Below are 24,672 nucleotides of genomic sequence, written 5' to 3'. Positions count from 1 at the left end.
AAAAATCTGGGTGTTATATTAGACAGCAACTTGTCTTTTGAAAACCATATTTCCCATGTTACAAACAGCATTCTTCCATCTTAGAAACATTGACAAACTACGAAACGTTACCCGTTTCTGGTGCAAAAAAAAGATAGTTCATTCATTCCTGACCTCTAGACTGGACTATTGCAATGCACTGCTAGGTGGTTCTCCTGCATCAATAAACAAGCTACAGGTAGTCCAAAATTCAGCAGCTAGAATTCTTACCAGGTCAAGAATATATCATATTACCCCAATTTTACAGTCTCTGCACTGGCTACCTATTAAGTTCCATATCAGTTACAAACTAATTAACTAGCCTTATACCACGGTACAATCCATCTCACTCCCTGAGGTCACAAAACGCTAGACTTTTGATAGTTCCTAGGATAGCAAAGTCCACTAAAGGAGGTAGCGCTTTTTCACATTTGGCTCCCAAACTCTGGAATAGCCTTCCTTGTAATGTTCGGGATTCAGACACACTCTCTCTCTTAAAATAACGATTAAAAACACATCTCTTTCGTCAAGCATTCGAATAATGCATCTCATAATTTGTGACTGCAGTTGTATCTGATCAAATGCGCATTATTATTCTTAAGCTTGGGTTAAACTAATTAATTTTTCTTGATTGGAACAGCAGCTATGCTAATTATGTATCTTTTTGTTTCTCTGTTTTGCCATGGGACTTTATTGATGGGATTTAAATTTTTCCTTTCTTTTTGGAGTGTTACAAGTGCATAAAGAAAATCTGTAAAGTTGCAAAGACTAAAGTCTCAAATCCAAAGAGATATTCTTTATCAAAATTAAGACTCACCCCCCTAAAACGGCTCGTTCAAACACCCCCCAACATGTCCACATCACTGTGTGGAAATATTTGCGTAATTCAGCCCAAATGTTTTTTTTTTTCTATTGACAAATAATTTTCTGTTGACCCCATTTGTATAAGCAGCTTGCATAAGACATATAGGTCTTAATGGCTTATGGTTTTATAAATCGGTCTCTGCTATTGCGATCTCAACAAAAGCGGAAGTAAAGTAGCACACAATGAATGCATGTTATTGTTCCTATCAAACAAAATCTTAAACTCCTCTTTGAAAAAAAAATAATGCTTTAAATTCCTAACACTTTATTTCTAGTTTCAGTCCTCCCATTATATTAAGTAAGAAATCAACGTGGTGCCGATTTTGGCTTTTGAGAGAAAGCTCAGATAATGGTTTTCATTCATTGCAACTCTTACAGAAATTGCTTATTCATACAGAATCAGGACTTTTATTTTTTTCAGGACAGGATATTTTAACTCACTGAGTAAACAGGGTTTAACCTCATGCAAAGTCACAGTGATGATTACTGTAAATCAGTGGCCTGGGATATTTTTAAGCACTTCCAAATGTCCTGTACTTACAGTTTCTCTAGGTTTGTACTATGTTAGAATTCAAAAAAATATATGCATGCCTATTGTGGCACTGCTAATGTTTTTATACCTTATTTATAAGTAAAATTTGTTAAAAAAAAATTTTGATGATCGGTATGTTTAATCAATGCAATGGGTGAAGCAGCCCAATGATTAATTCTCACCACTAAACTAATCACTGTTATTTGCAGAAAGTAAGAAACAGGGAGTGACCCTTCAGTTTCCTTCCTTAAATTTTCTGTGATTATTTTACAACAAGTAGTCTTGAAACCAGGCAGACGTTTACATCACTTTGAAAGCACTGTAAATAGGGTTTCAACAAACCCCTTAAGAAACTGCTTACCATTGCTGTAATTGTACAGGTATAATCACTAAGGATTTTTTAAGGGCTTTGTTGCAGCTGCAAATTTTAAATAGATTTGCGCCAATTTAGTCGATTGTTAGTAGGGTAAGTTGCCTGAACTTGCTTCAGGACCCCCCAGGGGCTTCAACCCTGCTTCTGGAGACACACTGTCCAGGAGAGTTTTGCTGCAGACTATGATGATTGTAATAATGTATTATCATCTCACCCACAGATTTGGAAATGACAGTTACTTTAGTCAAAGAGAGTCATTTGTGGATTCACAAACTGATATATAGGCCTATTGCAAAATACAAAACTTCAACATTATGAACATGTTGATGGAAGCATGACACTAACAATTCAGTCGTAACTGAAAAGTAGTGACAGACAAATGAAGAACAGGAGCAAATGTTTTCCTAAGCGGAAACCCCGCCCCGCCGCAGCCTATCCTAAAGATTTCATAGGTCATGTCAATCACAGAGCTGCATGACTAGTACACACCACTGAAACAAATAGGAACCCATAACGTCATTAATCATAGAATAGCATTGATAACACATCGTGACAGATAACGACACTGCTGTTATACTCTTACTGTTAATCGTGATCGAAATCCATTATTTTTCAGAAGTTTTCCTGACAGGTCACAGCGTGACCGAATTGACCAATGAAATCTCCCAAGGGGCGGGGTTTTTGGCTTTGGCTATTGTGAGTTTGGGGAAAAAAAACCCTTTGCGCGTTGACCATATTTGCACTTTAACGTTACATAAGCATTGTTAATTATACACAGTTCAACATAGCTTTGTCCGTAAAAGTCACCGCTACTTACCCTACGATGGGCTTTGAGGACTCTATTATGCAGACAGTTGAATACGTCAAGTGAGTAAAATTGCGTAGCGTGGAATGTGTAGTTTAGTAATGTTATTGCAGCCTCTCCTACTGTTAACCGGGTTTAACCATTTGCAGCTTGCCTAGTCATTTCGAGGTCACTGCATGTACTTCACCAGTTTCCTGCAACCACATTCACCACATTCGTCTTTGTCTTGTTTGCATGCATTTATTTTTGTTAAGCAGTAATTATAGTGCAGTAGTCATAGTGAATTTTTATTTTTCACTAGTTGCATAGTTCTATATCAGTCAGTATCATGTGCGTTGCCATGTTTTTTTATGAAGAATGTACACGCCATTAAGAGATGTAGAATCAAGATCAAACAGTCATGAAATACTTGAAAATATAATTTAATTTGAGAAACAGTCTCATCCTGGCATCACAAGACAACACATTATGTAATGTGATGACAAAATCAAAAACAGCAATTTGAAGAAACCAGACAAATGGTCAAGAAATGCATTAAACCATTCTTAAGATTTCGGGCAGTTGGGGTTTACTGATTTCAAACAAAGTTTGTAGAGTATAAGTCATACATTTTAGCGTATAGCATATATATATATATATATATATATATTATATATATATATTATATATATATTATATTATATATATATATTATATTATATATATATATTATATATATATATATTATATATATATTATATATATTATATATATATTATATATATTATATATATTATATATATATTATATATATATATTATATATATTATATATATTTTATATATATATATATATATATATATATATATATATATACAAATAATGTATATATACACACACACACACAATTTTCTTTTTTTTGACGTTTGTTGTCAATTAACTTTCTTCACTTTTAGGGAGACCCTTGGTAAACTCGATCTGTCTAAACTACAGCTCCTAGCACTCTCTTCTGCTGGGGTTGGAGCTGTTTTGTGCTACTTGGCATGGAGGCAAATCCCCAAAACTATACCAGTGGGGGATGGCTGGTGGGGAGCTGGAGAGAAGCCTTTAACTGAGGATGAAACCATTCACAGATTTGTAGTGAGGACCTCGGTGGAAGAGATTGAGGTGGGTGTACAACCTAAGGGTATTAATGTTTTATTCCAGTGTGTAATGCAAGTCAGCATCTTTTTTTGTGAAGACTGCTGTGGAAATCAGCAATTTTAGAATCAAACAATAGGTTTTCACATAAATCCCCACAAGTACACTCTTTCTTCCACTTTCATGTGTGTTAAATATACACTCACTCAACCACTATATATTTAAATGTCATCATTAACCCCACTGTTTTCTTTAGGATCTACAAAGACGCATCGATCAAACACGCTTCACGGATCCACTGGAGGATAGCCGCTTTAATTATGGATTCAACTCTAACTATCTTAGACAGGTGGTCTCTTATTGGAGGCACCAGTTTGACTGGGAAAAGCAGGTGAAGGTGATTAACCAGTATCCTCACTTCAAAACCAAAATTGAGGGTAAGCATCTAACACTTTCAAAGGTGATCATTTACCCCACTAGATAAAACATGTTGTAATGAAGCATGCTATTTTCTTGTTGTGCTTCAAGTCCTACATCTTGCATTCACAAAATGTGATTAGGTATATTACACACTGTTCATTTTAGTGAAAGCCTGTAATGCTTCTCAGGAATAGATGTGCATTTCGTGCACGTGAGGCCTGTCCAGAAGGCTGGACAGACAGTTCTCCCTCTCATGATGGTTCATGGCTGGCCTGGTTCCTTCTATGAGTTTTACAGGATCATACCCTTACTTACTAAGACCGATTCAGATGTAGTCTTTGAGGTCATCTGCCCCTCCATTCCAGGCTACGGCTACTCTGAAGCACCACATAAAAAAGGCAAGTCTTTCAACATTTATGGAACTTATGGCTAATTCTGCTAGAAAAAGACCATGATAACTTTGCACAGACATACAAAATGGCATAAGAATAATATACAATCTAAACATATGCAACTGGATTTGAAATGAAGAATAGACCTGCTGTTCTTTCCATTATTTTAACATGAAGGATTTAACACATTGGAGGCTGCCCGCATCTTCCATAAGCTGATGGAAAGACTGGGATTCCCTGAATTTTACGTGCAAGGAGGAGACTGGGGAGCCTTCATTACAAACAACATGGCCCAGATGAAGCCAGAGTAAGAGTTTTACACATATTACTATCCTAATAATTTGTCTCTTTTTCTGTAATATGTTTTTTTTATATAGAGTGCCTTTAATTAATTGTCAATTAAAAGCTAACTTTTGCTCTCTTTAAAATAAGGTGCATTCGTGGTCTGCACTTGAACATGGTCATTGCCAGGACTGACAGCCTTGGTCAGCTTCTCTCCTTAGTCATTGGTCGCTATCTGCCGTTCCTGGTGGGCTTCACAAAGGAAGATGTTAGACGACTCTATCCTTACATGGAGAAGAATATATATGATGTACTGAGAGAAACTGGCTATTTACACATTCAAGCCACTAAACCAGACACAGCAGGTAATACTTGGCGCATATAATGTTATGCTTTTGGGTTTTGTCAGATTATCACTTAATTGAAAGCTTAATTAAAAAAAATGTTGCAGGTTGTGGACTGAATGACTCACCAGTTGGATTGGCAGCCTATATCTTGGAGAAATTCTCTTCCTGGACAGACTTTGGAAACCGAGACTTGGAGGATGGAGGTTTAGAGAGGTGAAGAAAGATTAATCTCATACAGTTGCAGTCATTTTTGCACAAATGTTAATCTATAGTACTGTTCCAAAGTTTGGGGTCAGTACAATTTTTTTCATCTTTGAAGTCTCTTATACAGCAAAGCTGCATTTACTTGATCAAAAAAAAAAAACATTAGATCAGTGATATTATGAAATAAGTTTTAAAATAAGTTTTTTGTTCGAATTTATTTTAAAATATAATTTATCCCTTTGATAGCCAAGCTGGATTTTCAGCATCATTACTGCAGTCTTAAGTGTCACATGATCTTCAGAATAATCCTGAGGGCTCGTTCACACCAAGGATGATAACTAAAGAAAAAGTTAACTAACTTTATATAAAATATAAAGTTATATAAAAATAACTAAATCTAGTTCTAAAAATCGTTCTCAGTATTAAAGATTAGCCGAGTCCACACCACAACGGTGATTAAGACAGAAACGATATTGTTGGAATCACTTTTATAACTATTTTTTTTCCAGCTGATGAAAAAAAAAACAACAAAAAAAAACTGACCGCCAATCAGACTCCATCCTGCTATAACAAGCTCAGATGAGCATGCACTTAGAATAAACAGACAATATCGTTCGCTGGTGTGGATGCTAATATTGGTATCTTTATAGTTATTGTTCTTGATGTGAACGGGGCTTAATAGTCTTATTGTGATCTAGAAACATTTAAATGTTTAGAAATATTTTAACATTATTTTATTATCGATATTGAAACCTTGGAACTTTCATATTTTTACATAACTAGCTAAATCTAAAAATATAAAGGTTTAGTTCAGTGTTAAGAAGTTTTGTCACTTATTGTTCCATCACAGAAAGTTCAGTCTAGACGACCTCCTCACAAACGTCATGATCTACTGGACTACATGTTCCATCATTCCCTCAATGCGCTTCTACAAAGAGAACCTGAAGAAAGATTTCAAGACAAGGGTGGACAGAGTGTAAGTTCAAAAAGTCTTTGTGAATGTGAATACCTACACCTCGTAATCATTGAATTCAAAAACAATTTGATTTGTATGGCTAAAAAAGCTTTTACTTCTTTCCCTTAAAGGACGAGTGTGTATGTTCCCACTGGCCTGGCTGCCTTTCCTGATGAGCTACTCCACTGCCCTAGGGCCTGGGCTAGCTCCCGCTTTACAGATGTGCGTTCTTTCACCTACATGCCCAGAGGGGGACACTTTGCTGCCTTTGAAGAACCTCAGCTGATGGCTCAAGACATCATTCAGTTTGTGGAGAAAGTGGAGAGCAAAGATCACAAATAACAGCAGTATATTAAAGAAATAATGCACTGCTCTGATCATTTTGTTTCATTTAGTGCATTTAACAATCCGAAGTTAATTCAGTTGGAAATGCAAGGGTCAGCATTAAGGAAGGTTGTAGTTTTTCAGTGAACCAAAGTTCTCTGTACAATTTTTTTTTTGCATGATTTAAACACAAGAACTCTAAAGACATACTTTAAAATGAGTAAACATTTCTAAAAAATAGAACACTAACTTTTGCTTGCTAAAAATAAATTTAGTTTCATTGTAAATTACAATAAACATGCTACAGTTTGCATCCTTTCAATCAGATTTAATGAATGCCGACCTTAAGATTGAATGTTCCTTTGTAAGTGAATGGAATTCAAATAAAAACAAAGAGTATATAGCACCAAATGGAAGTGTCAAAATGCATAATTTTCATGAAAGTATATACTAGAAAATATATAAAGAGCCTAAAACACATGAATGTAAGTAAATTAAAATCATGTACATCAGTTTCCAGAAGCTGCCATATTGCAATTGGTTTTAAATAATAGGAATTACAAATTAGTACAAATGGTCTTGGAGTGAGTAGCAGCCAAGATTATTAAACATTAGAAAACCACCACTGTATACTGTAGAAATGAATCATGTAAAATATATGGATTAGCAGATGACAATATAAACACGGCATAAATAATCTGAGGTATTAAAAAAATTAAAATTTCACACAAAATTCCTGAATAATAATAATAGTAATAAAAAAAACAATAGCCCATATACTTTTTGGCCAGTCATACAGCTGTGATCCCTGTGAATGGAGTGAACTGTATTTCAACATTACCTGAAATCCGTTACTCTTTATTCCCTTATCATTTACAGAAACCTTTCACAGTAACAGGGGCTTGAAACCATATATAGTCCCCCAGATCCGTTTTACTTTTTTGTAACTCCCCGGCGAGTGACAAATCACTGGCTATAAAGATGACTTGCCTTTTCACTTTTGTGGGAACTTTAAAATCCACTTTGGGTTTAAACCCGGTCACGCCACAATCCCGGTGACCCAGAGCCATGACCGTGGTAGTCATGAGGCGCACAGACTTGGCATCTGACAACAGGTCAGCCACAAACAATGTGCGGAAAAGCTGCCTTAGACAGGCTGAAGTCCTTAAGCAGTTTTCCCCAGCTCCCATGGCCACCGCTTCCATGTTTACCTCATACAGTTCAGTGGGAAGGACGGTAGACCCACCTAGCATAAAAAGCACGCGAGGAACTTGGCTAAGAGAGAACAATGCCTCAAGGTGGGCCAGCACTTCATCTAGGTCCTGCAATGTCCGCTGGCATCGACGCCAGTCCAAGCCCTCAGATGTCTTTGCAGACCGTCGGTTTATCATATCCTCTGTCTGTGAGAAAGAAAGCACGATTCAGTCAAACTTTATTAGAATTATAAATTAAGGTATATCTACACATCAGGTCTTTTGTAATACCTGAGTGGCATTATGCTGCTGTTTTTGGAGGAATACCATTTGGTCATATGTCATAGGCATCTGCTGCCGCTGGTAAAGGACACACTTCAGAAGCTCACAAACAAATCTACAGCAGCCATCCTGGGTGATACGGCCGGGAAATACAACATTCACTCGTCCTTCTTCTCTTGCTCTCCTGAATATTTCCTCCTCATCAATGTGGTTTGCAGACACTCCGCTAGATTCACAATCCCTCTGACTGCCAGAAGAATTGGCCAAAGGATCAATCTGCTGACAACCTTTACACAAGACGTTCACATGACAGAATAACAATAAAATAGGCTGAATCAAAATGACATTTTCCTGAGGCACAGAATAAATTAGACAAACATATATTAATGATGTGACACTCATTTAAATGTTTTTTTTTTGGTCCAGATCTAAGAATTATTTACTGTTTTATAAAAGAGTTATTTAGATAAGTTGTGTTTTTTCGCTTGATGCATTGGGCATACAAACTATAAAAAACTCTCAATACAATCATCAGTTTCACCAGATGAAATGAACCCTGAACAAAAGTTATAGAACATAAGTAAAGCATTATTTTCATTAAAATGTATAATTGAGAGACTTGAAGAGCCTAAAACATTTAGCAGTTTTAATTAATAGTAAATTAAAACTGGGTTTTACTTTAAATGTTGTATATATGTGTGTATAACTTTGTTTTTATTATTCTCATTTGTAATCAACTTGTTTATCAATTATTATTTATCAATGCGAAGCATATAAGTTACAGGAAATCCAACCATTTGCCACAACGTACCTACATCTTGACCGTCACCTCTATGTTCTGATCTTGCATGTGTGAGGATATTTTTATTTTCTTTGTCTTCTGGTGGGTTTGAAGGGTCCCCCTCTCTCTCAACTTCATCATTGCTGTCCAAAAAGCACACATTTTCCACCTTAGATTTAGCGGAGGATTCAGGATCATCGACATGGTACAAAATGTTGCATTCCTTTTCTCCATCAGATGAAATCTTTGATTCTTCTTCCTGAGCTGTAGACTGATTGGTGTGAATGACTGGGTTATTATTGCCGTTGTTAGAAGTTTGGTTTGTGTTGCTATGTTTTATGACAGTCATGTTTGCGCAGTCAAACTCTCCTCTCCTCGAGTCCTCTTCCATTTCTACTGTTTGAATTTGCCCAACGGGCACGGCATCATGGGAAAAACGGGAACCGGAAATCATGAGAAATGTAATAAAAGTCCCTCCCTTTCATTTTTATTTAACCTTCTTTCCATATTATAAATACACATTTGGTTAACTGAGCGTGGTATTTCAGATGTTTTTATTTGTATATTTCCAGGCAATTTGTCCTGTGTTTTTATTATTTTTGTTTTGTTTTATTCTCTGATTTAAGTCGGTGACTGACGCCCTCTACAGGTTAGATTTTTCCTATCCTGTCAGGATTTTTAGGTTTCTGGCCATTCTAGTATACTATTAGGTTATTTGCGGAATTATTTAAATTTCACAACAATGGAGCTTTTTGTACACTCTGTGCTCTAGTCAGGAGGCCTGCAGCGACCAGCAAAGATTCTCTCATAAATCACGTCTCGTCAAATAAACTTTTTTTCTTAATGAAATAAGTGAGTGAGTGAAGTGACATTCAGCCAAGTATGGTGACCCATACTCAGAATTTGTGCTCTGCATTTAACCCATCCGAAATGCACACACACAGAGCAGTGAACACACACACACTGTGAGCACACACCCGGAGCAGTGGGCAGCCATTTATGCTGCGGCACCCAGGGAGCAGTTGGGGGTTCGATGCCTTGCTCAAGGGCACCTAAGTCGTGGTATTGAGGGTGGAGAGAGAACTGTACATGCACTCCCCCCACCCACAATTCCTGCCGGCCCGGGACTCGAACTCACAACCTTTCAATTGGGAGTCCGACTCTCTAACCATTAGGCCACGACTTCCCAACGTGTATTCCCAAATATTAACTGATAATATGAAATAACCTCTTTTTTGGAAATAGAGTGATGATGCTAATAAATAAATAAATCGACATGTCCACGTTTTCTCTCAAATAACAAAATCCTTATATTTTTAAGCAGTAATTATATAAAATGACTAAATATACAAATGTACACTGCCTTAAAGTAAAAGGTGCAATATATCTGAAGTCAAAGAGCTTTATATAAAAGACAACTCTCATATGTAATCTCCCTGGGTTGAAACGGTTAAAACCTGTTTTTATAGTCTATGGTTGAAACCATGGTTGAAACACGTCCCCAGGCATTTACAGCAAACCGGTTGAACAAAAGCCTTCATTTAGTAAATCAACAATATCATCAGATCTATCTTTTCCATTATTACATAAGAGTAAATATCGCCAGAGCCATGACAGTGGTAGTCATGAGGCACACAGACTTGGCATCTGACAACAGGTCAGCCACAAACAATGTGCGGAAAAGCTGCCTTAGACAGGCTGAAGTCCTTAAGCAGTTTTCCCCAGCTCCCATGGCCACCGCTTCCATGTTTACCTCATACAGTTCAGTGGGAAGGACGGTAGACCCACCTAGCATAAAAAGCACGCGAGGAACTTGGCTAAGAGAGAACAATGCCTCAAGGTGGGCCAGCACTTCATCTATGTCCTGCAATGTCCGCTGGCATCGACGCCAGTCCAAGCCCTCAGATGTCTTTGCAGACCGTCGGTTTATCATATCCTCTGTCTGTGAGAAAGAAAGCACAATTCAGTCAAACTTTATTAGAATTATGAATTAAGGTATATCTACACATCAGGTCTTTTGTAATACCTGAGTGGCATTATGCTGCTGTTTTTGGAGGAACACCATTTGGTCATATGTCATAGGCATCTGCTGCCGCTGGTAAAGGACACACTTCAGAAGCTCACAAACAAATCTACAGCAGCCATCCTGGGTGATACGGCCGGGAAAGACAACATTCACTCGTCCTTCTTCTCTTGCTCTACTGAATATATCCTCCTCATCAATGTGGTTTGCAGACACTCCGCTAGATTCACAATCCCTCTGACTGCCAGAAGAATTGGCCAAAGGATCAATCTGCTGACAACCTTTACACAAGACGTTCACATGACAGAATAACAATAAAATAGGCTGAATCAAAATGACATTTTCCTGAGGAACAGAATAAATTAGACAAACATATGTCAATGATGTGACACTTTTTTTGGTCCAGATCTAAGAATTATTTACTGTTTTATAAAAGAGTTACTTAGATAATTTGTTTTTTCGCCTGATGCATTGGGCATACAAACTATAAAAAACTCTCAATACAATCATCAGTTTCACCAGATGAAATGAGGTAAAGCATTATTTTACTTGACATGAACTTTTGACTTTTTGTACAAATGTTCTAGATTTCATGCAAGTATGTGAGGAGTCAGGGAGGATTTTAAAAGTTCCAGTAATTTTTTTTAATCACAAATTAGTATTTTGGCATTCAACAAAACGCTAAAAAATAGAAGTTACGTTTGCCACAGGATGTAATGAAGCTTGCACATTTTCCATTGCCATGTTTTCACACGTTATGTCGATAAAGGATGGAAAGTCCTGGAATTTCTGTAACTTTATTGTAGATTTGCATATACAACCCGAATTCCGGAAAAGTTGGGACGTTTTTTAAATTTTAATAAAATGAAAACTAAAGGAATTTCAAATCACATGAGCCAATATTTTATTCACAATAGAACATAGATAACGTAGCAAATGTTTAAACTGAGAAATTTTACACTTTTATCCACTTAATCAGCTCATTTAAAATTTAATGCCTGCTACAGGTCTCAAAAAAGTTGGCACGGGGGCAACAAATGGCTAAAAAAGCAAGCAGTTTTGAAAAATTCAGCTGGGAGAACATCTAGTGATTAATTAAGTTAATTGATATCAGGTCTGTAACATGATTAGCTATAAAAGCTTTGTCTTAGAGAAGCAGAGTCTCTCAGAAGTAAAGATGGGCAGAGGCTCTCCAATCTGTGAAAGACTGCGTAAAAAAATTGTGGAAAACTTTAAAAACAATATTCCTCAACGTCAAATTGCAAAGGCTTTGCAAATCTCATCATCTACAGTGCATAACATCATCAAAAGATTCAGAGAAACTGGAGAAATCTCTGTGCGTAAGGGACAAGGCCGGAGACCTTTATTGGATGCCTGTGGTCTTCGGGCTCTCAGACGACACTGCATCACTCATCGGCATGATTGTGTCAATGACATTACTAAATGGGCCCAGGAATACTTTCAGAAACCACTGTCGGTAAACACAATCCGCCGTGCCATCAGCAGATGCCAACTAAAGCTCTATCATGCAAAAAGGAAGCCATATGTGAACATGGTCCAGAAGCGCCGTCGTGTCCTGTGGGCCAAGGCTCATTTAAAATGGACTATTTCAAAGTGGAATAGTGTTTTATGGTCAGACGAGTCCAAATTTGACATTCTTGTTGGAAATCACGGACGCCGTGTCCTCCGGGCTAAAGAGGTGGGAGACCTTCCAGCATGTTATCAGCGTTCAGTTCAAAAGCCAGCATCTCTGATGGTATGGGGGTGCATAAGTGCATACGGTATGGGCAGCTTGCATGTTTTGGAAGGCTCTGTGAATGCTGAAAGGTATATAAAGGTTTTAGAGCAACATATGCTACCCTCCAAACAACGTCTATTTCAGGGAAGGCCTTGTTTATTTCAGCAAGACAATGCAAAACCACATACTGCAGCTATAACAACAGCATGGCTTCGTCGTAGAAGAGTCCGGGTGCTAACCTGGCCAGCCTGCAGTCCAGATCTTTCACCTATAGAGAACATTTGGTGCATCATTAAACGAAAAATACGTCAAAGACGACCACGAACTCTTCAGCAGCTGGAAATATAAGGCAAGAATGGGACCAAATTCCAACAGCAAAACTCCAGCAACTGTCATCTGCCCAGACGTCTTCAAACTGTTTTGAAAAGAAAAGGAGATGCTACACCATGGTAAACATGCCCCGTCCCAACTATTTTGAGACCTGTAGCAGAAATCAAAATTGAAATGAGCTCATTTTGTGCATAAAATTGTAAACTTTCTCAGTTTAAACATTTGCTATGTTATCTATGTTCTATTGTGAATAAAATATTGGCTCATGTGATTTGAAAGTCTTTTCGTTTTCATTTTATTAAAATTTAAAAAACGTCCCAACTTTTCCGGAATTCGGGTTGTAGACAAATCCGGCGAAACACGGAAGTAAAGCAGCGCCACCATTACTGCGTGCCTTGCTGCTAAGGAAGTAGCAGAAGTAGCGTTGGTCCCGTAGGCGGCTGTAGCAGATGTTAGCTCAAGCTGTATGAAAGGTTATTTTGAATTCGTTTTTTTAGTACGTATGCTGTCCAGTGATGCCGGGAAGAGCGTGTTGTGTGTTTTTAATTTTTTTATTTTTTTTTATTGCAGTTGAAAGAACAACATATTTGAAGCAACGGGGGGCAAACGGACACCATCACAAGAGGTTATGTTAGAGACACAAATTTACAAGACATTAAAGATTAAAAAAAAAACATACAAAAAAAAATGTAAAAGGAAGAAAGAATCTTTCAAAGATAGCTTACAATAGACTCAATAATGTTACAAGTTTTTGAAGCCTTTGAGTTCAACGGATTTGACATATTCTTAAAGGAAGTAAAAAGGGACTTTATATCAGATGAAAACATTCTAAAGTTAGGTTTGCAATGGATGGCTCTGGCTTTATGTAGGTGAAATTTACCCAGAAGACAAAGCAATAAAACAATATGCTAATGTCCTTGGAATGAAAATCTGACACAAAAATAATAGATTCTGTTAATTCTATCATTTTGTTACAGCAAGAAAAAATTAACATGGTAACTTCAGACCAAAAGGATTTGGAGAATGGGCAATGATAAAACAGATGTAAAATAGATTGTTCATCAGAATTACAAAATGAACACATAGAAGATACATTCTCAGAAAATCTGCTCAAAAATAAATTACAAGGGTAGTATCTATGAACAAATTTTGAAATGGAGTTCTTTAATTTTACTGGGGATAAATAATTTGAGAAAAGGTCCACACGTTTTTTAAATCAGAGTTCGGATAACAGATCCTCCATTTAGATTGTGCTTTAGATGGGCATCCTGGAGTTGAAGAAAGAGCATTTCTAATAAAAAAAAGTTATTGCATTTTTTATCGAATAAATAAACACCATTAACCGCAAGTGTAGGAAAATAGTTGTTTAATAGCATGTTTAATAGTTTAATAGTATGTTATGTATAGCCATAACATAAATGCGCTTTAATTAAAGTTTTTAAACTGACAGGAATACTTTTAGTCACCTTATTAAAATCTCTTAGTGAGATTGTTGCACCTTTCAAAGACACAAAGTCAGGAAAGGAAAGAAGGTCCCCATCAGCATTAAACAAATCAGAAACAAAAACGATATTTTGATTCACCCATTCAATGAAAAAAAGTGATTTGTTACCAGACAAAATATTTTCATTGTTCCGAAGAATACACGTCTTTGGGGAGAAGTTATGCTTAAAAGCAATCTTCCAGGATTCTAGGGCTTGTTTATGAAAATTTGACAGTTTAATAGGTAATTTACTACACTTAAAGTTACAGGTCAATAAAAATTTAAGGCCACCACAACGTTTGAAGACTAGATTAGGGATCCAAAACCAGGGTAACTCCTTATTAGATAAACAATTCTTGATCCAATTAATTTTGAAAGTTTGGTTAATTATATTAAAATCTAAAGCATTAAGACCACCCTGTGTTGTGTGGTTGGCTGTTTTAACAACAGCACAAAACTACAGGCCTGGAATAAAACCGTTTGTGAAATTCACAAACCTTTGTTGCACATTGACTGCCCATGTTTACGGCCATACGGATTATAGAGTTTCCTGGTCGGACGGAGGAGTATTTATTGTTTGAATTTCGTAATAAAATTGACAGAATCTGAAAGCTGTGATTTTTTTTCTATCATAAGTAACCTGCTCTGTCTAGTCTGTCGGTCTCCGTGTCCTCTTTTTTCTGTGCGTGAGAAAATGGATGTGTAGCGTGAGTGTGTGTGAAAAGCATCTCACATTTTATTGCATTTGTATTAGTTGTTTGAAGAGTTAAAAAAAATCTTAACGCAATTATTCGGCAAGTCGGTCGGAATAAAAAGGGGAAAAATAATTAATTGGGGTGGGTTATGGCAAACAAGAATATTTTTAAGGTTGGCCTAATAATAGTTATTTGAAGCTTGTGAACATATTAGCAACACGGCTAGTAATGACAGCATTCGGTTTTATTGTCATCAATTAATACACTTCTTAATTACATTACATATTTTTACATTATGTTGTCAATAAATTACCTTTATCAGTAAGTTTTGGCCACTGCCTGACATAATCTACCCAATGTTCCCTTTCACCAGACATTTTCTTTAATGAGCAGGATCCGCTTTCATTGAAATGTCATTAGAGTGCACCGGCAAGTGTCACACCGTCACACTTCGCAGGGACGCAGTAATGGCGGCAGGCAAGATGGTGGCACCCATAGAGTTCGCGTCGGATTTGTGTATACCATATACACAACCGCCGTATTTTGTTTAGGAAGCACATAGGTAAAGTTGCACATCAATAAACAGCTGTATCAAATAGCCGTATTCCACTACCACGCACGGCGCTGCAGTCTTCTGAAGCTTTTTCTCTCACTCCCCTCGGTTGCTACCCCACCGACCCTACAACGCTTTGACGCTCAACCTAGCGCACGTCAAGCGTATGCGCGTTTTATCGGACTGCCGCATGAAACCATCCAATCCTAACACCACTTCCGCGTTCGAGCCGACCAATCGCCTCGCTCCATTTCCCACTCAGCCTACAATTGTTAGCGTTAAGCTAGGTTGCACCACTGCACAGTCTCCCCTCCAACTACAATTTGACAGTTTCTCAGGTGCGGCGTTACGCTACAGGAGCTGTTTCACTTTCTCTTGAGTTTCAGCGCGCATTTCGCTGTGAGCCTGGGGTTGCTTAACTCAAAAACCATTTACCAGAAGCCCTCACACCACGGCACCATGAGCAAAAAGAAAAAGGAGTGGAGAGCGGAGAAAGGTAAGGGGCTTTTGGACTCTGCTCGTGTCTCTTCCGTTTAAAGACACGATTCATAACGGTAGTGTCAGTCTGGGGTTTGACATCCACCGGTTTGAACCTGGGGTCACGGCACGCACGTGGCTGGAGAAATGTCTTCTTATAGACGCTCTGCCACGTGAATCAACAGCATGGACAGGCAGATGTACACCTTCAGATGCAGGTGGAGCATCAGTACATGCTGCTGTCATCGAGGCCCTAATGTGTCCAGCGTTAATATCTGTTTAAATGCAAAACTAATGCGTTAATTAGTGATTCGTCTTACATAAATGAATTGGAACATGCACGTGTTGGATTGATGCAGTCAGTGAAAAGCCGTATGATAATATAAAACCCCCAATATGGTGCTTTGCATGAACTATGACAATTGCACCTTTGATCAAGACGAGAAAGCATTTGTGACTAACTCCATGTAGTCTGAATCTGTAACTGGTGCACTGTACGTCAGTTTGCATAAATGCATCAGCTAAATTACAAATGAAAAGGTCTGTTGATTAAACATTTAATGAAATGAAGAGCATGCACACATGTACTTTTGCTAAATCCTTGTCCTGGATATCCACCTTCATAAATAGTTTAATTCTAGAGCTTTTGTCTAAAATTGTAAGTATAATAGCCAAAAATGAGTTGTTTCGGTTGTGTTTGATCAGAGTTGGAGATAAACTATCCTGGAAGTTAGATTTCTAGGGATAGGATATAGTGGTTTCATAGTATGTTTGGATGTTCTGCACCTTCCAATCATGTTTGATATAATCATATTTTTGCTGGACGCTTTATAATTACAATAGGATTATTTATATTAATTTGAAGTGCACAAGCACTGCCACCTGTTCTTGACATAAACATCAATCAGTGTGACCCAAAGTTTATGACAACACTGTTTATTATTGCTAAAAATGTGGACTCCATTGAAGTTTGATTATGTCCTATGAAGTGGCAACACTGTAAATTATTAGGCTGACAGAAAGCGTTGCTACTTGGTACACATTAATGGTCCGCTATCATAAATCAGACTTATAATAATATGATAAACTGTATATGATGAGAGCTATTGACTTGCGGCCTAATGTAATACAGTGCAATGCAGTAAACAAACATCAAATACTTCTGTTATGATATCTTTTGATGGGGATTTGATGAAATGAATCAGCTTTGTTGGCGTTTGCGCTATTTTAAAATCGCAAGTACACATTGCTCTCATAAAGCCGCCTTTGTGAAAGACATCTTCATTCGTGTAGCAATAGGGAGTGCAGGAGGATAAATTATAATTTATAAATTAATAAAGATGGTTGAAAAGGCATATGTAGGGGCAGTCAGCATGAAAAATCAGTAGTGTCGGCAGGGGCACTTTAGATCTGGTTTGTATCAAGAATATCAAGGTGAAGTTTTATTTTGTCTAGAGTCGAGAAAAAAAAAATTATATTTGGGAGCTTCTTAGAGATTGTTACATTTTCTTTTAATTTAACTTCTTATCTTACCATAAAATAACTGCATAATAACTGTGACGTGAACCTATTAGACTTTACTTTATTGCACCAATTTCTAGAAACACCAAATGTTTGCATTTATTAACTTCTGTTAGTACCCCTGCTTTGTATATTTCTTTGTATTTTATTATCATGTTTTATTAAGGCAGCAAAAATTTAGTTCAGTTTTTAAAAAAAAGGTTTGGGTTATGAAACAAAATTAAAATCTGTTCTTACATTTACATTTATGCATCCAAAGCTACTTACAGTGCATTCAGGCTATACATTTTTACATTATTATTATTAGTATGTTCAATTCTAAAACCTATTGTTAACATAATAAATGTTTTTTTTTATTGTCATGTATTTTAAATGCAGAATTATGGGTTTTGTACCTTCCCTCCTATAAAACTTTTGTAAGGAGTTGTATGTCATTTAGTGTCAACAGAGGTTGCATTAATGGAAGAAACAAAAGTGAAACTAAAACCTCAAGAAGAAAGTTATGAACCTGTGGATGGAGAATAAAAAGAGAAAGGAGGATACAGACTGTAATCAGAAACCATCTGTATAAACTTTAGTCTAGCAGTCTAAACTAGTCAGGGCCTTTATTTGAATGTAAGCCCTCAAATTATAGCCTCATAAATATTAGTAAATTATTGAATGATATTGTCCATGTACACTACATAAAACCGATCACACACAGTCTGGTTCCATGTCAGGCATGCAGCTGTATGTGGAACAGTATACCCTCATTAGCTTGTCACTTCTTTCTCACACACTCTTACATTGCTGCCACAATTACCACACCAAAGAGTGCCACTCTGACATGATGCATAGAGCTAGTCGCAGATGTTCCGTTATGAAGCCCTCTGATTCAAACTGATTTGCTTTGGTCCACAAGACATGCTCTTGAGTGTCTGTATACTATAACAGTGTGGTTTCTTCTTTTGCACAGAGCGCTTACTCGGTCTTGGTCTTGAGGATAGACGCAAAGATTATCGAGGAAACTATGTGCCATTGGACGCGATCTCCACCTGGGCAAATCATGACAGTAATACAGGTAAATCTAGACGTCTTTATGACTTACTTGTTTTTCAACCATGGGCAGACTTGGGAAAGCTTTTTGAAAATAGTCTGCAGTTTGTTTTGTGGTGCAAAAATTACTTACGTTATTTTTAAGTAGCCCACATGCTTTTAAAATAGTGAATTGTATATGCTACCATTCTGTACGTTTTTTTTTTATTTTTTTTTTTTAAGGAAAATTTATATTTTGTGCAGCAAGGATGAAAAAAAGGAAGGCATTTGATCAAAAGTGACAGTAAAGACATTTATAATGATTCAAGTAAATGCTGTTATTTTTAATTCCGTATTTATCAGTGGAAGGTTTTCCACAAAAAAATTAAGCAGCACAACTGTTCTCAATAATAATAATAATAATAATAATAATAATAATGTGTCAAATGAGTGTATTAGGAATTTCTGAAGGATCATGTGACCCGAAAGATTGGAGTAATGGATGCTGAAGATTAAGCTTTGCCATCACAGGAATTATATATATATTTTTTTTTATAGAAACTGTTAGTTTCTTTATGTAATATTATCACATGTATATAACTTTTAATAGTGCCTCTGTGTCTTGGTGAACAGCTTTAGAGTCTATTCTATTGGATTAAAGTTGCATAGTCATTCTTTTTTTTTTTTTTTTTTTTTTTTTTTTTTTTTTTTTTTTTTTTTTTTTTTTTTTTTTTCCTCACTTTATTTAAATTTTCCATATAAACAAAATATAACATACAATTACAAAACATATACATATACTTATATAACCTTCATACATACATGTATGTATATACATATACACACATACACATACATATTGTTAATAAAAGGATCCACACAACAAATGATACAAATGATAACAAGAAGATAGTAAGACAAGCAAATAATAACTAAAAAAAAAAAAAAAAAAAAAAAAAAAAAAAAAAAAAAAAAAAAAAAAAAAAAAAAAAAAAAAAAAAAAAAAAAAAAAAAACACCTATAAAGCTTGGTCATCCATAACTATAAATAAATGAATAAAATAATAATAATAATAATAATAATAATAATAATAATAATAAAAGAATAATTATTTACAAAACAAAACCCCAGGTACAAAGAGGTGCTAAACATATTGAGCACAGCCGACATATCCCTAAAATAGGGTACCAGTCTATATATCGGGGGAGGAAAATAATTACTACCAGAGGAGATGTATATACAGATGAATGAAGGCCTTTCATTTTCCTACATATCCAAGGAAAGGTCCCCAAATTCTATTGAAATTATCAGAGGATCCCTTCATTGTGTGTCTGATTTTTTCTAGTTTAATAAAATGGAAAATATCTTTAATCCATAAAGAATGAGTAGGAGGTTTAGACGATTTCCAGTTTAATAAAATTAAACGCCTTGCCAGCAGTGTCACAAAGGCTACAAAGTCAGACTTATATTTGGGTATATTAAGAGAAGGGGAAAGAGTACCAAATAAAGCAGTGAAAGCCAGAGGTTCAATATGATTTGTAAGAACTTCAGATAGTGTTTTAAAAATTTGGGACCAATAATTTTGTAGGGAGGGACAGGACCAAAACATGTGTGCAGTAGTTGCGTGGGCCTGGTGACAACGGTCACATGTGGGATCCACTTCAGGATATATTTTTGAAAGTCTAACTTTGGTCCAGTGGGTACGGTGAAGAATTTTAAACTGAATCAGAGCATGTCTGGCACAAAAAGATGAAGAGTGTACACGCCGTAGAATCTTTTCCCACTGTTCTTCTGAAATGTTTTCTCCTATGTCCTCCTCCCACTGAGATTTAATGGTTGTAAGTGGGCATTCACGCAAAGTGCAAATTGCATTATAAAGATATGAGATCATACCCTTCATAATATGGGTGGGCTTGAAAAAAAAATCAATAGGAGTGGCTCTAGGGAGATTAGGAAATTGAGGGTGCATGTCTCGAACGAAGCTACGAACCTGCAAATACCTAAAAAATTGATATTTGGGCAGTGTAAATTTTTCTGTTAGTTGCTGGAAAGATGCAAAGACATTATCTATATATAGATCGTTAAATGTTATAATGCCCAGTGCTGACCATTGTGAAAAAGAACTATCCATCAGTGATGGTGGGAAAACAAAATTTGCTGCTACAGGTGCAAAGATGGAATAGGTTTGTAATCCAAAGTGGTGCCTGAATTGTCTCCAGATTCTCAGCGTAGTTTTAACAATGACATTTTTAGTATAGGGAGATGAAGAGCATTTAATGGGGGCATGTAATAAGGCTGTCAGTGAAGTGGGCATGCATGAAGTAGCCTCCATATTAAACCATCCAGATGAGTCTTGAGATTGATCCTGATTTAACCAGTATTGCATGACTCTGAGATTTGAAGCCCAATAATAAAATTGTAAATTAGGCAGAGCCATACCCCCAAGTATTTTGGGTCTCTGAAGGAATGTCTTACGAATTTTGGGTATCTTTTTATTCCAGATAAATCCTAGGATTAAGGAATCAATTTTACGAAAAAAGTGTTGAGGCAGGAAAATAGGTATACACTGAAAATAATAGGAGAATTTAGGAAGAATATTCATTTTAACTGAATTAATTCTTCCAACCAAGGAAAGGGGGAGCAAAGACCAGCGCTCAAAATCTTTCTCCATCTGGAGTAACAAATTAGCAAAGTTAAATTTAAAAAGATCTTTGAATTTATCCGTGATGCAGACTCCAAGATAAGTAAATCTATGGTGTGCAATCATAAATGGAAAATTATATAAAGGATAGTCCCTAGCTGCAGAATTCAGTGGAAAAATTTCGCTCTTGCTCAGATTTAATTTGTAACCAGAAATTATTCCGAATGATTTCAAAATATTAAGAGCTGCCGGTATCGATCTAGCTATATCAGAAATATAAAGGAGGAGATCATCCGCATACAAAGACACTTTTTGCTCTGAACCCATTCTTTTTATGCCTTTTATAGATGAATCAAACCTCAGTGCAATAGCAAGGGGTTCGATAGCGATGGCGAAGAGGAGTGGACTCAAGGGACATCCCTGACGAGTGGACCGGTGGAGGGAAAAATAGTCAGAACGGGTATTGTTGGTTCTGACAGACGCTTGGGGGGCAGAATATAATAACCTCACCCAAGAAATAAATTTATCACCAAAACCAAATTTCTCTAGTGTGTAAAAGAGATATTTCCACTCCACCCGGTCAAAGGCCTTCTCTGCATCTAGTGAAATTACTGCCTCTGGGACAGCAGAAGAAGAGGGATTATATATAATGTTAAACAGTTTTCTAATATTAAAAAAAGAATGCCTGTTTTTAATAAACCCAGTCTGGTCTGGAGAAATTATGGTTGGTAACACGGATTCTAGCCGTAAAGCCAGCAACTTAGACAAGAGTTTAAAGTCAACATTAAGGAGGCTGATCGGGCGATAGGAAGTGCAATGCAAGGGATCTTTATTTTTCTTTAAAATTAGAGAAATAGAGGCCTGATTAAGTGTTTGGGGAAGCTTGAGCGAAACAAATGAATCAAAATACATTTCAATTAAAATGGGCGCCAACTTATCAAAAAATGTTTTATAAAACTCAACTGGGTACCCATCTGGCCCAGGGCATTTACCAGACTGCATAGAAGTAACAGCCCGAGTAAGCTCTTCTATAGTGATAGGTTCTTCTAACTGAGCCGCAGAATCAACAGTGGGTAAATTCAGTTCACTAAAAAAGGCATCAAAAGCCCGGGGGTCATCAATTTGTTCAGATGCATACAAGGAAATAAAATATTCTTTGAAATAATCATTAATTAGCTGAGGGTTTGTTGTTACCCCTGAGAGGGTTTGAATCTGAGCAATGTGATGAGAGGATGAGTCTTGTCGTAACTGATGGGCCAGTAGTTTACTTGCCTTGTCACCCTCTTCATAATACTTGTATCTGGATCTAAACATTAAATTCTCTGCATGACTTGATGAAAGTATGTCAAACTCTGCCTGTAGAGCAAGACGCTCCTTGTATATATCTGGAAGTGTAGAGACTGCGTATTTACTATCTATTTGGGCAATTTTCTGAACAATCTCGGATAATTTCCGTTTCCTCATTTTTTCCTTGTATGCAGTATATGAAATGATTTGGCCCCTTAAGTAAGCCTTCATAGTTTCCCAAAAAAGGGATGGTGAAACATCTGAAGTCTTGTTTGTAGATATAAAGACATCTATTTGATTAGACACAAATTCCACAAAATGTTCATCTGACAGCATACGGGTGTTTAGACGCCAAGGTGGGCGTGTACCATCAAGCTCCTTAATACAAACCTTCAAACTAATTGGCGCATGGTCTGAAATAACTATAGCACTATATGAGCATGATTCAACAAGTGAAATCAACCTATTATCTATCAGAAAAAAGTCAATCCGAGTGAAAGTATGATGCACATGAGAAAAGAATGAGTATTCTTTCCCTGATGGGTTGAAAAACCGCCAAGGATCTGAAACATTGAACTCTTCCATAAAAGACTTAATTACCTGTGCAGACTTTGAAGGTGTATTATGTCTAACAGAGGAGCGATCAAGTTTAGGATTAATCCAGCAGTTAAAATCACCTCCCAGAATAAGATGATGTGAAGATGTATCAGGCAGCACAGAGAATAAATGTCTAAAAAAATTATCATTGTCCCAGTTGGGCGCATAAACATTGGCGAGAATAACTGGAAAATTACTGATTTTACCTGAAACAATAACAAATCTCCCATTAGAATCTGCTATAACCTCCGAACATACAAAGGGAACAGACCTGTGTATCAGGATTGCCACACCCCTGGCTTTACCCTGAAATTTAGAGTGGAATACTTGACCGACCCATCTTCTTCTCAACAATAGGTGGTCGTGAATTCTAAGATGTGTTTCTTGAAGGTATACAATGTGGGCTCCTAAATGTTGGAGGTGTTGTAATATCTTGCTACGTTTAATTGGTGCGTTCACTCCTTTACAGTTCCAGCTAACGAAAGTGAAACTCCTCCCGCCTGGCAGATGAGTCGCTCTAGGCTGCGTCATAGTCAAAATTTATCAAATTGTAAGTCAGCGAAATCAACCTTTCCAATGTGATTGACCGATACTGATACGGAGACCAAGAAAAAAAAAAAAAAAAAAAAAAAAAAAAAAAAAAAAAAAAAAAAAAAAAAAAAAAAAAAATACAACAACTTGCAAAAGCGAACAGTAAAGAAACACCTTAACCAGCCCAACCCATCCCAGCAGAAGCATCTCCCCAAATGAGACGCATGCATTCCCCTTTTAACACAACTACAATTCACTTTATGCTGCCTCGGAGAAAACGACTAAGTAATTAAGAAAAAAAAAAAATGGAACACAGTGCGATATAAACACGTGATTAGACTCCGTCCACAGTGCCGTTAACCCATAGACGTGTGCGAACTTATCTTAAACTAACATAGCTATAATATTAGAAATAACCCACGGAGAAGACAAGTTATCTAGCATGATGATTGCATTATTCATATTCTGTCCGTTTATATTTACCGAGTGTCAAAGCCATATTCACTGTTTACCTCAAGCGTTTGCGGGCAAGACAGTTTTTTTAATGAAATCCGATGCGGCGACGGGGTCCTCAAACTTGTGTACAGCTCCATTGGGAAGAGTGATCCGCAGCACAGCAGGAAACAGAAGGCCAAATTTAACCCCGGGGCATGAGTGTAGAAGACGTTTCGTGTCCCTGAAGGCAGCCCTTTTCCTGACAACTGCCGTTGTGTAGTCCGCGAAAATAGACAGTTTATTCCCATCATGAGTCAGAGGAGACAGTTGCGCAGCGCGTCGTAGGATCTCATCGCGGGCTTGAAAGTAGTGAACTCTTATGACAATGGGACGGGGGGGTTCCCCTTTTCTTGGCCTCTCACGAAGTGTGCGATGTGCCCGATCAAGTAGAGGCTT

General features: G+C 36.9%; 4 protein-coding genes and 1 long non-coding RNA gene across 7 annotated transcripts in view; 2 read left to right on the top strand and 3 right to left on the bottom strand.

Moving 5' to 3' along the window:
• Positions 1 to 2,483: 2,483 nt before the first annotated feature.
• ephx5 (epoxide hydrolase 5) lies at positions 2,484 to 6,819 on the top strand. Its single transcript, XM_059565970.1, has 9 exons — positions 2,484 to 2,654; positions 3,528 to 3,738; positions 3,968 to 4,148; positions 4,320 to 4,529; positions 4,701 to 4,830; positions 4,956 to 5,170; positions 5,257 to 5,365; positions 6,207 to 6,332; positions 6,443 to 6,819. The coding sequence occupies exons 1-9, from the start codon at positions 2,611 to 2,613 to the stop codon at positions 6,651 to 6,653; spliced, it is 1,437 nt and encodes a 478-aa protein (XP_059421953.1). The 5' UTR covers positions 2,484 to 2,610; the 3' UTR covers positions 6,654 to 6,819.
• A 129-nt stretch (positions 6,820 to 6,948) lies between these two features.
• On the bottom strand, positions 6,949 to 9,320 carry LOC132156897 (MAD2L1-binding protein-like). The gene is made up of 3 exons (XM_059565969.1): positions 8,922 to 9,320; positions 8,120 to 8,397; positions 6,949 to 8,035 (listed from the first exon to the last, which is right to left on the bottom strand). The coding sequence occupies exons 1-3, from the start codon at positions 9,280 to 9,282 to the stop codon at positions 7,505 to 7,507; spliced, it is 1,170 nt and encodes a 389-aa protein (XP_059421952.1). The 5' UTR covers positions 9,283 to 9,320; the 3' UTR covers positions 6,949 to 7,504.
• A 1,153-nt stretch (positions 9,321 to 10,473) lies between these two features.
• On the bottom strand, positions 10,474 to 15,656 carry LOC132157575 (MAD2L1-binding protein-like). The gene is made up of 3 exons (XM_059566939.1): positions 15,603 to 15,656; positions 10,918 to 11,259; positions 10,474 to 10,833 (listed from the first exon to the last, which is right to left on the bottom strand). Exons 1-3 carry the CDS (start codon positions 15,654 to 15,656, stop codon positions 10,474 to 10,476), a joined length of 756 nt encoding a protein of 251 aa, XP_059422922.1.
• Positions 15,657 to 15,980: 324 nt separating this feature from the next.
• macrod2 (mono-ADP ribosylhydrolase 2) overlaps positions 15,981 to 24,672 on the top strand; it is a 539,507-nt gene continuing 530,815 nt past the window's right edge. For 2 of the 3 annotated variants that reach the window (XM_059565968.1, XM_059565967.1), the window contains exons 1-2: positions 15,981 to 16,209; positions 18,667 to 18,771. In XM_059565968.1, the coding sequence (XP_059421951.1) occupies positions 16,173 to 16,209; positions 18,667 to 18,771 (142 nt within the window). In that variant the 5' untranslated portion in view covers positions 15,981 to 16,172. The remainder of the gene's footprint in view (positions 16,210 to 18,666; positions 18,772 to 24,672) is intronic. The other variant, XM_059565966.1, reaches the window with a different exon arrangement.
• On the bottom strand, positions 19,681 to 23,928 carry LOC132156516 (uncharacterized). Its single transcript, XR_009437452.1, has 2 exons — positions 23,856 to 23,928; positions 19,681 to 19,743 (listed from the first exon to the last, which is right to left on the bottom strand). It is a non-coding gene; the product is annotated as an uncharacterized LOC132156516 (long non-coding RNA).

The sequence above is a fragment of the Carassius carassius genome, chromosome 14 (genome assembly GCF_963082965.1).
Source record: "Carassius carassius chromosome 14, fCarCar2.1, whole genome shotgun sequence".
NCBI classification, from domain to species: domain Eukaryota; kingdom Metazoa; phylum Chordata; class Actinopteri; order Cypriniformes; family Cyprinidae; genus Carassius; species Carassius carassius.
Note: the sequence above shows the minus strand (reverse complement) of the source record. Positions and strands in the feature narration are given on the sequence as shown.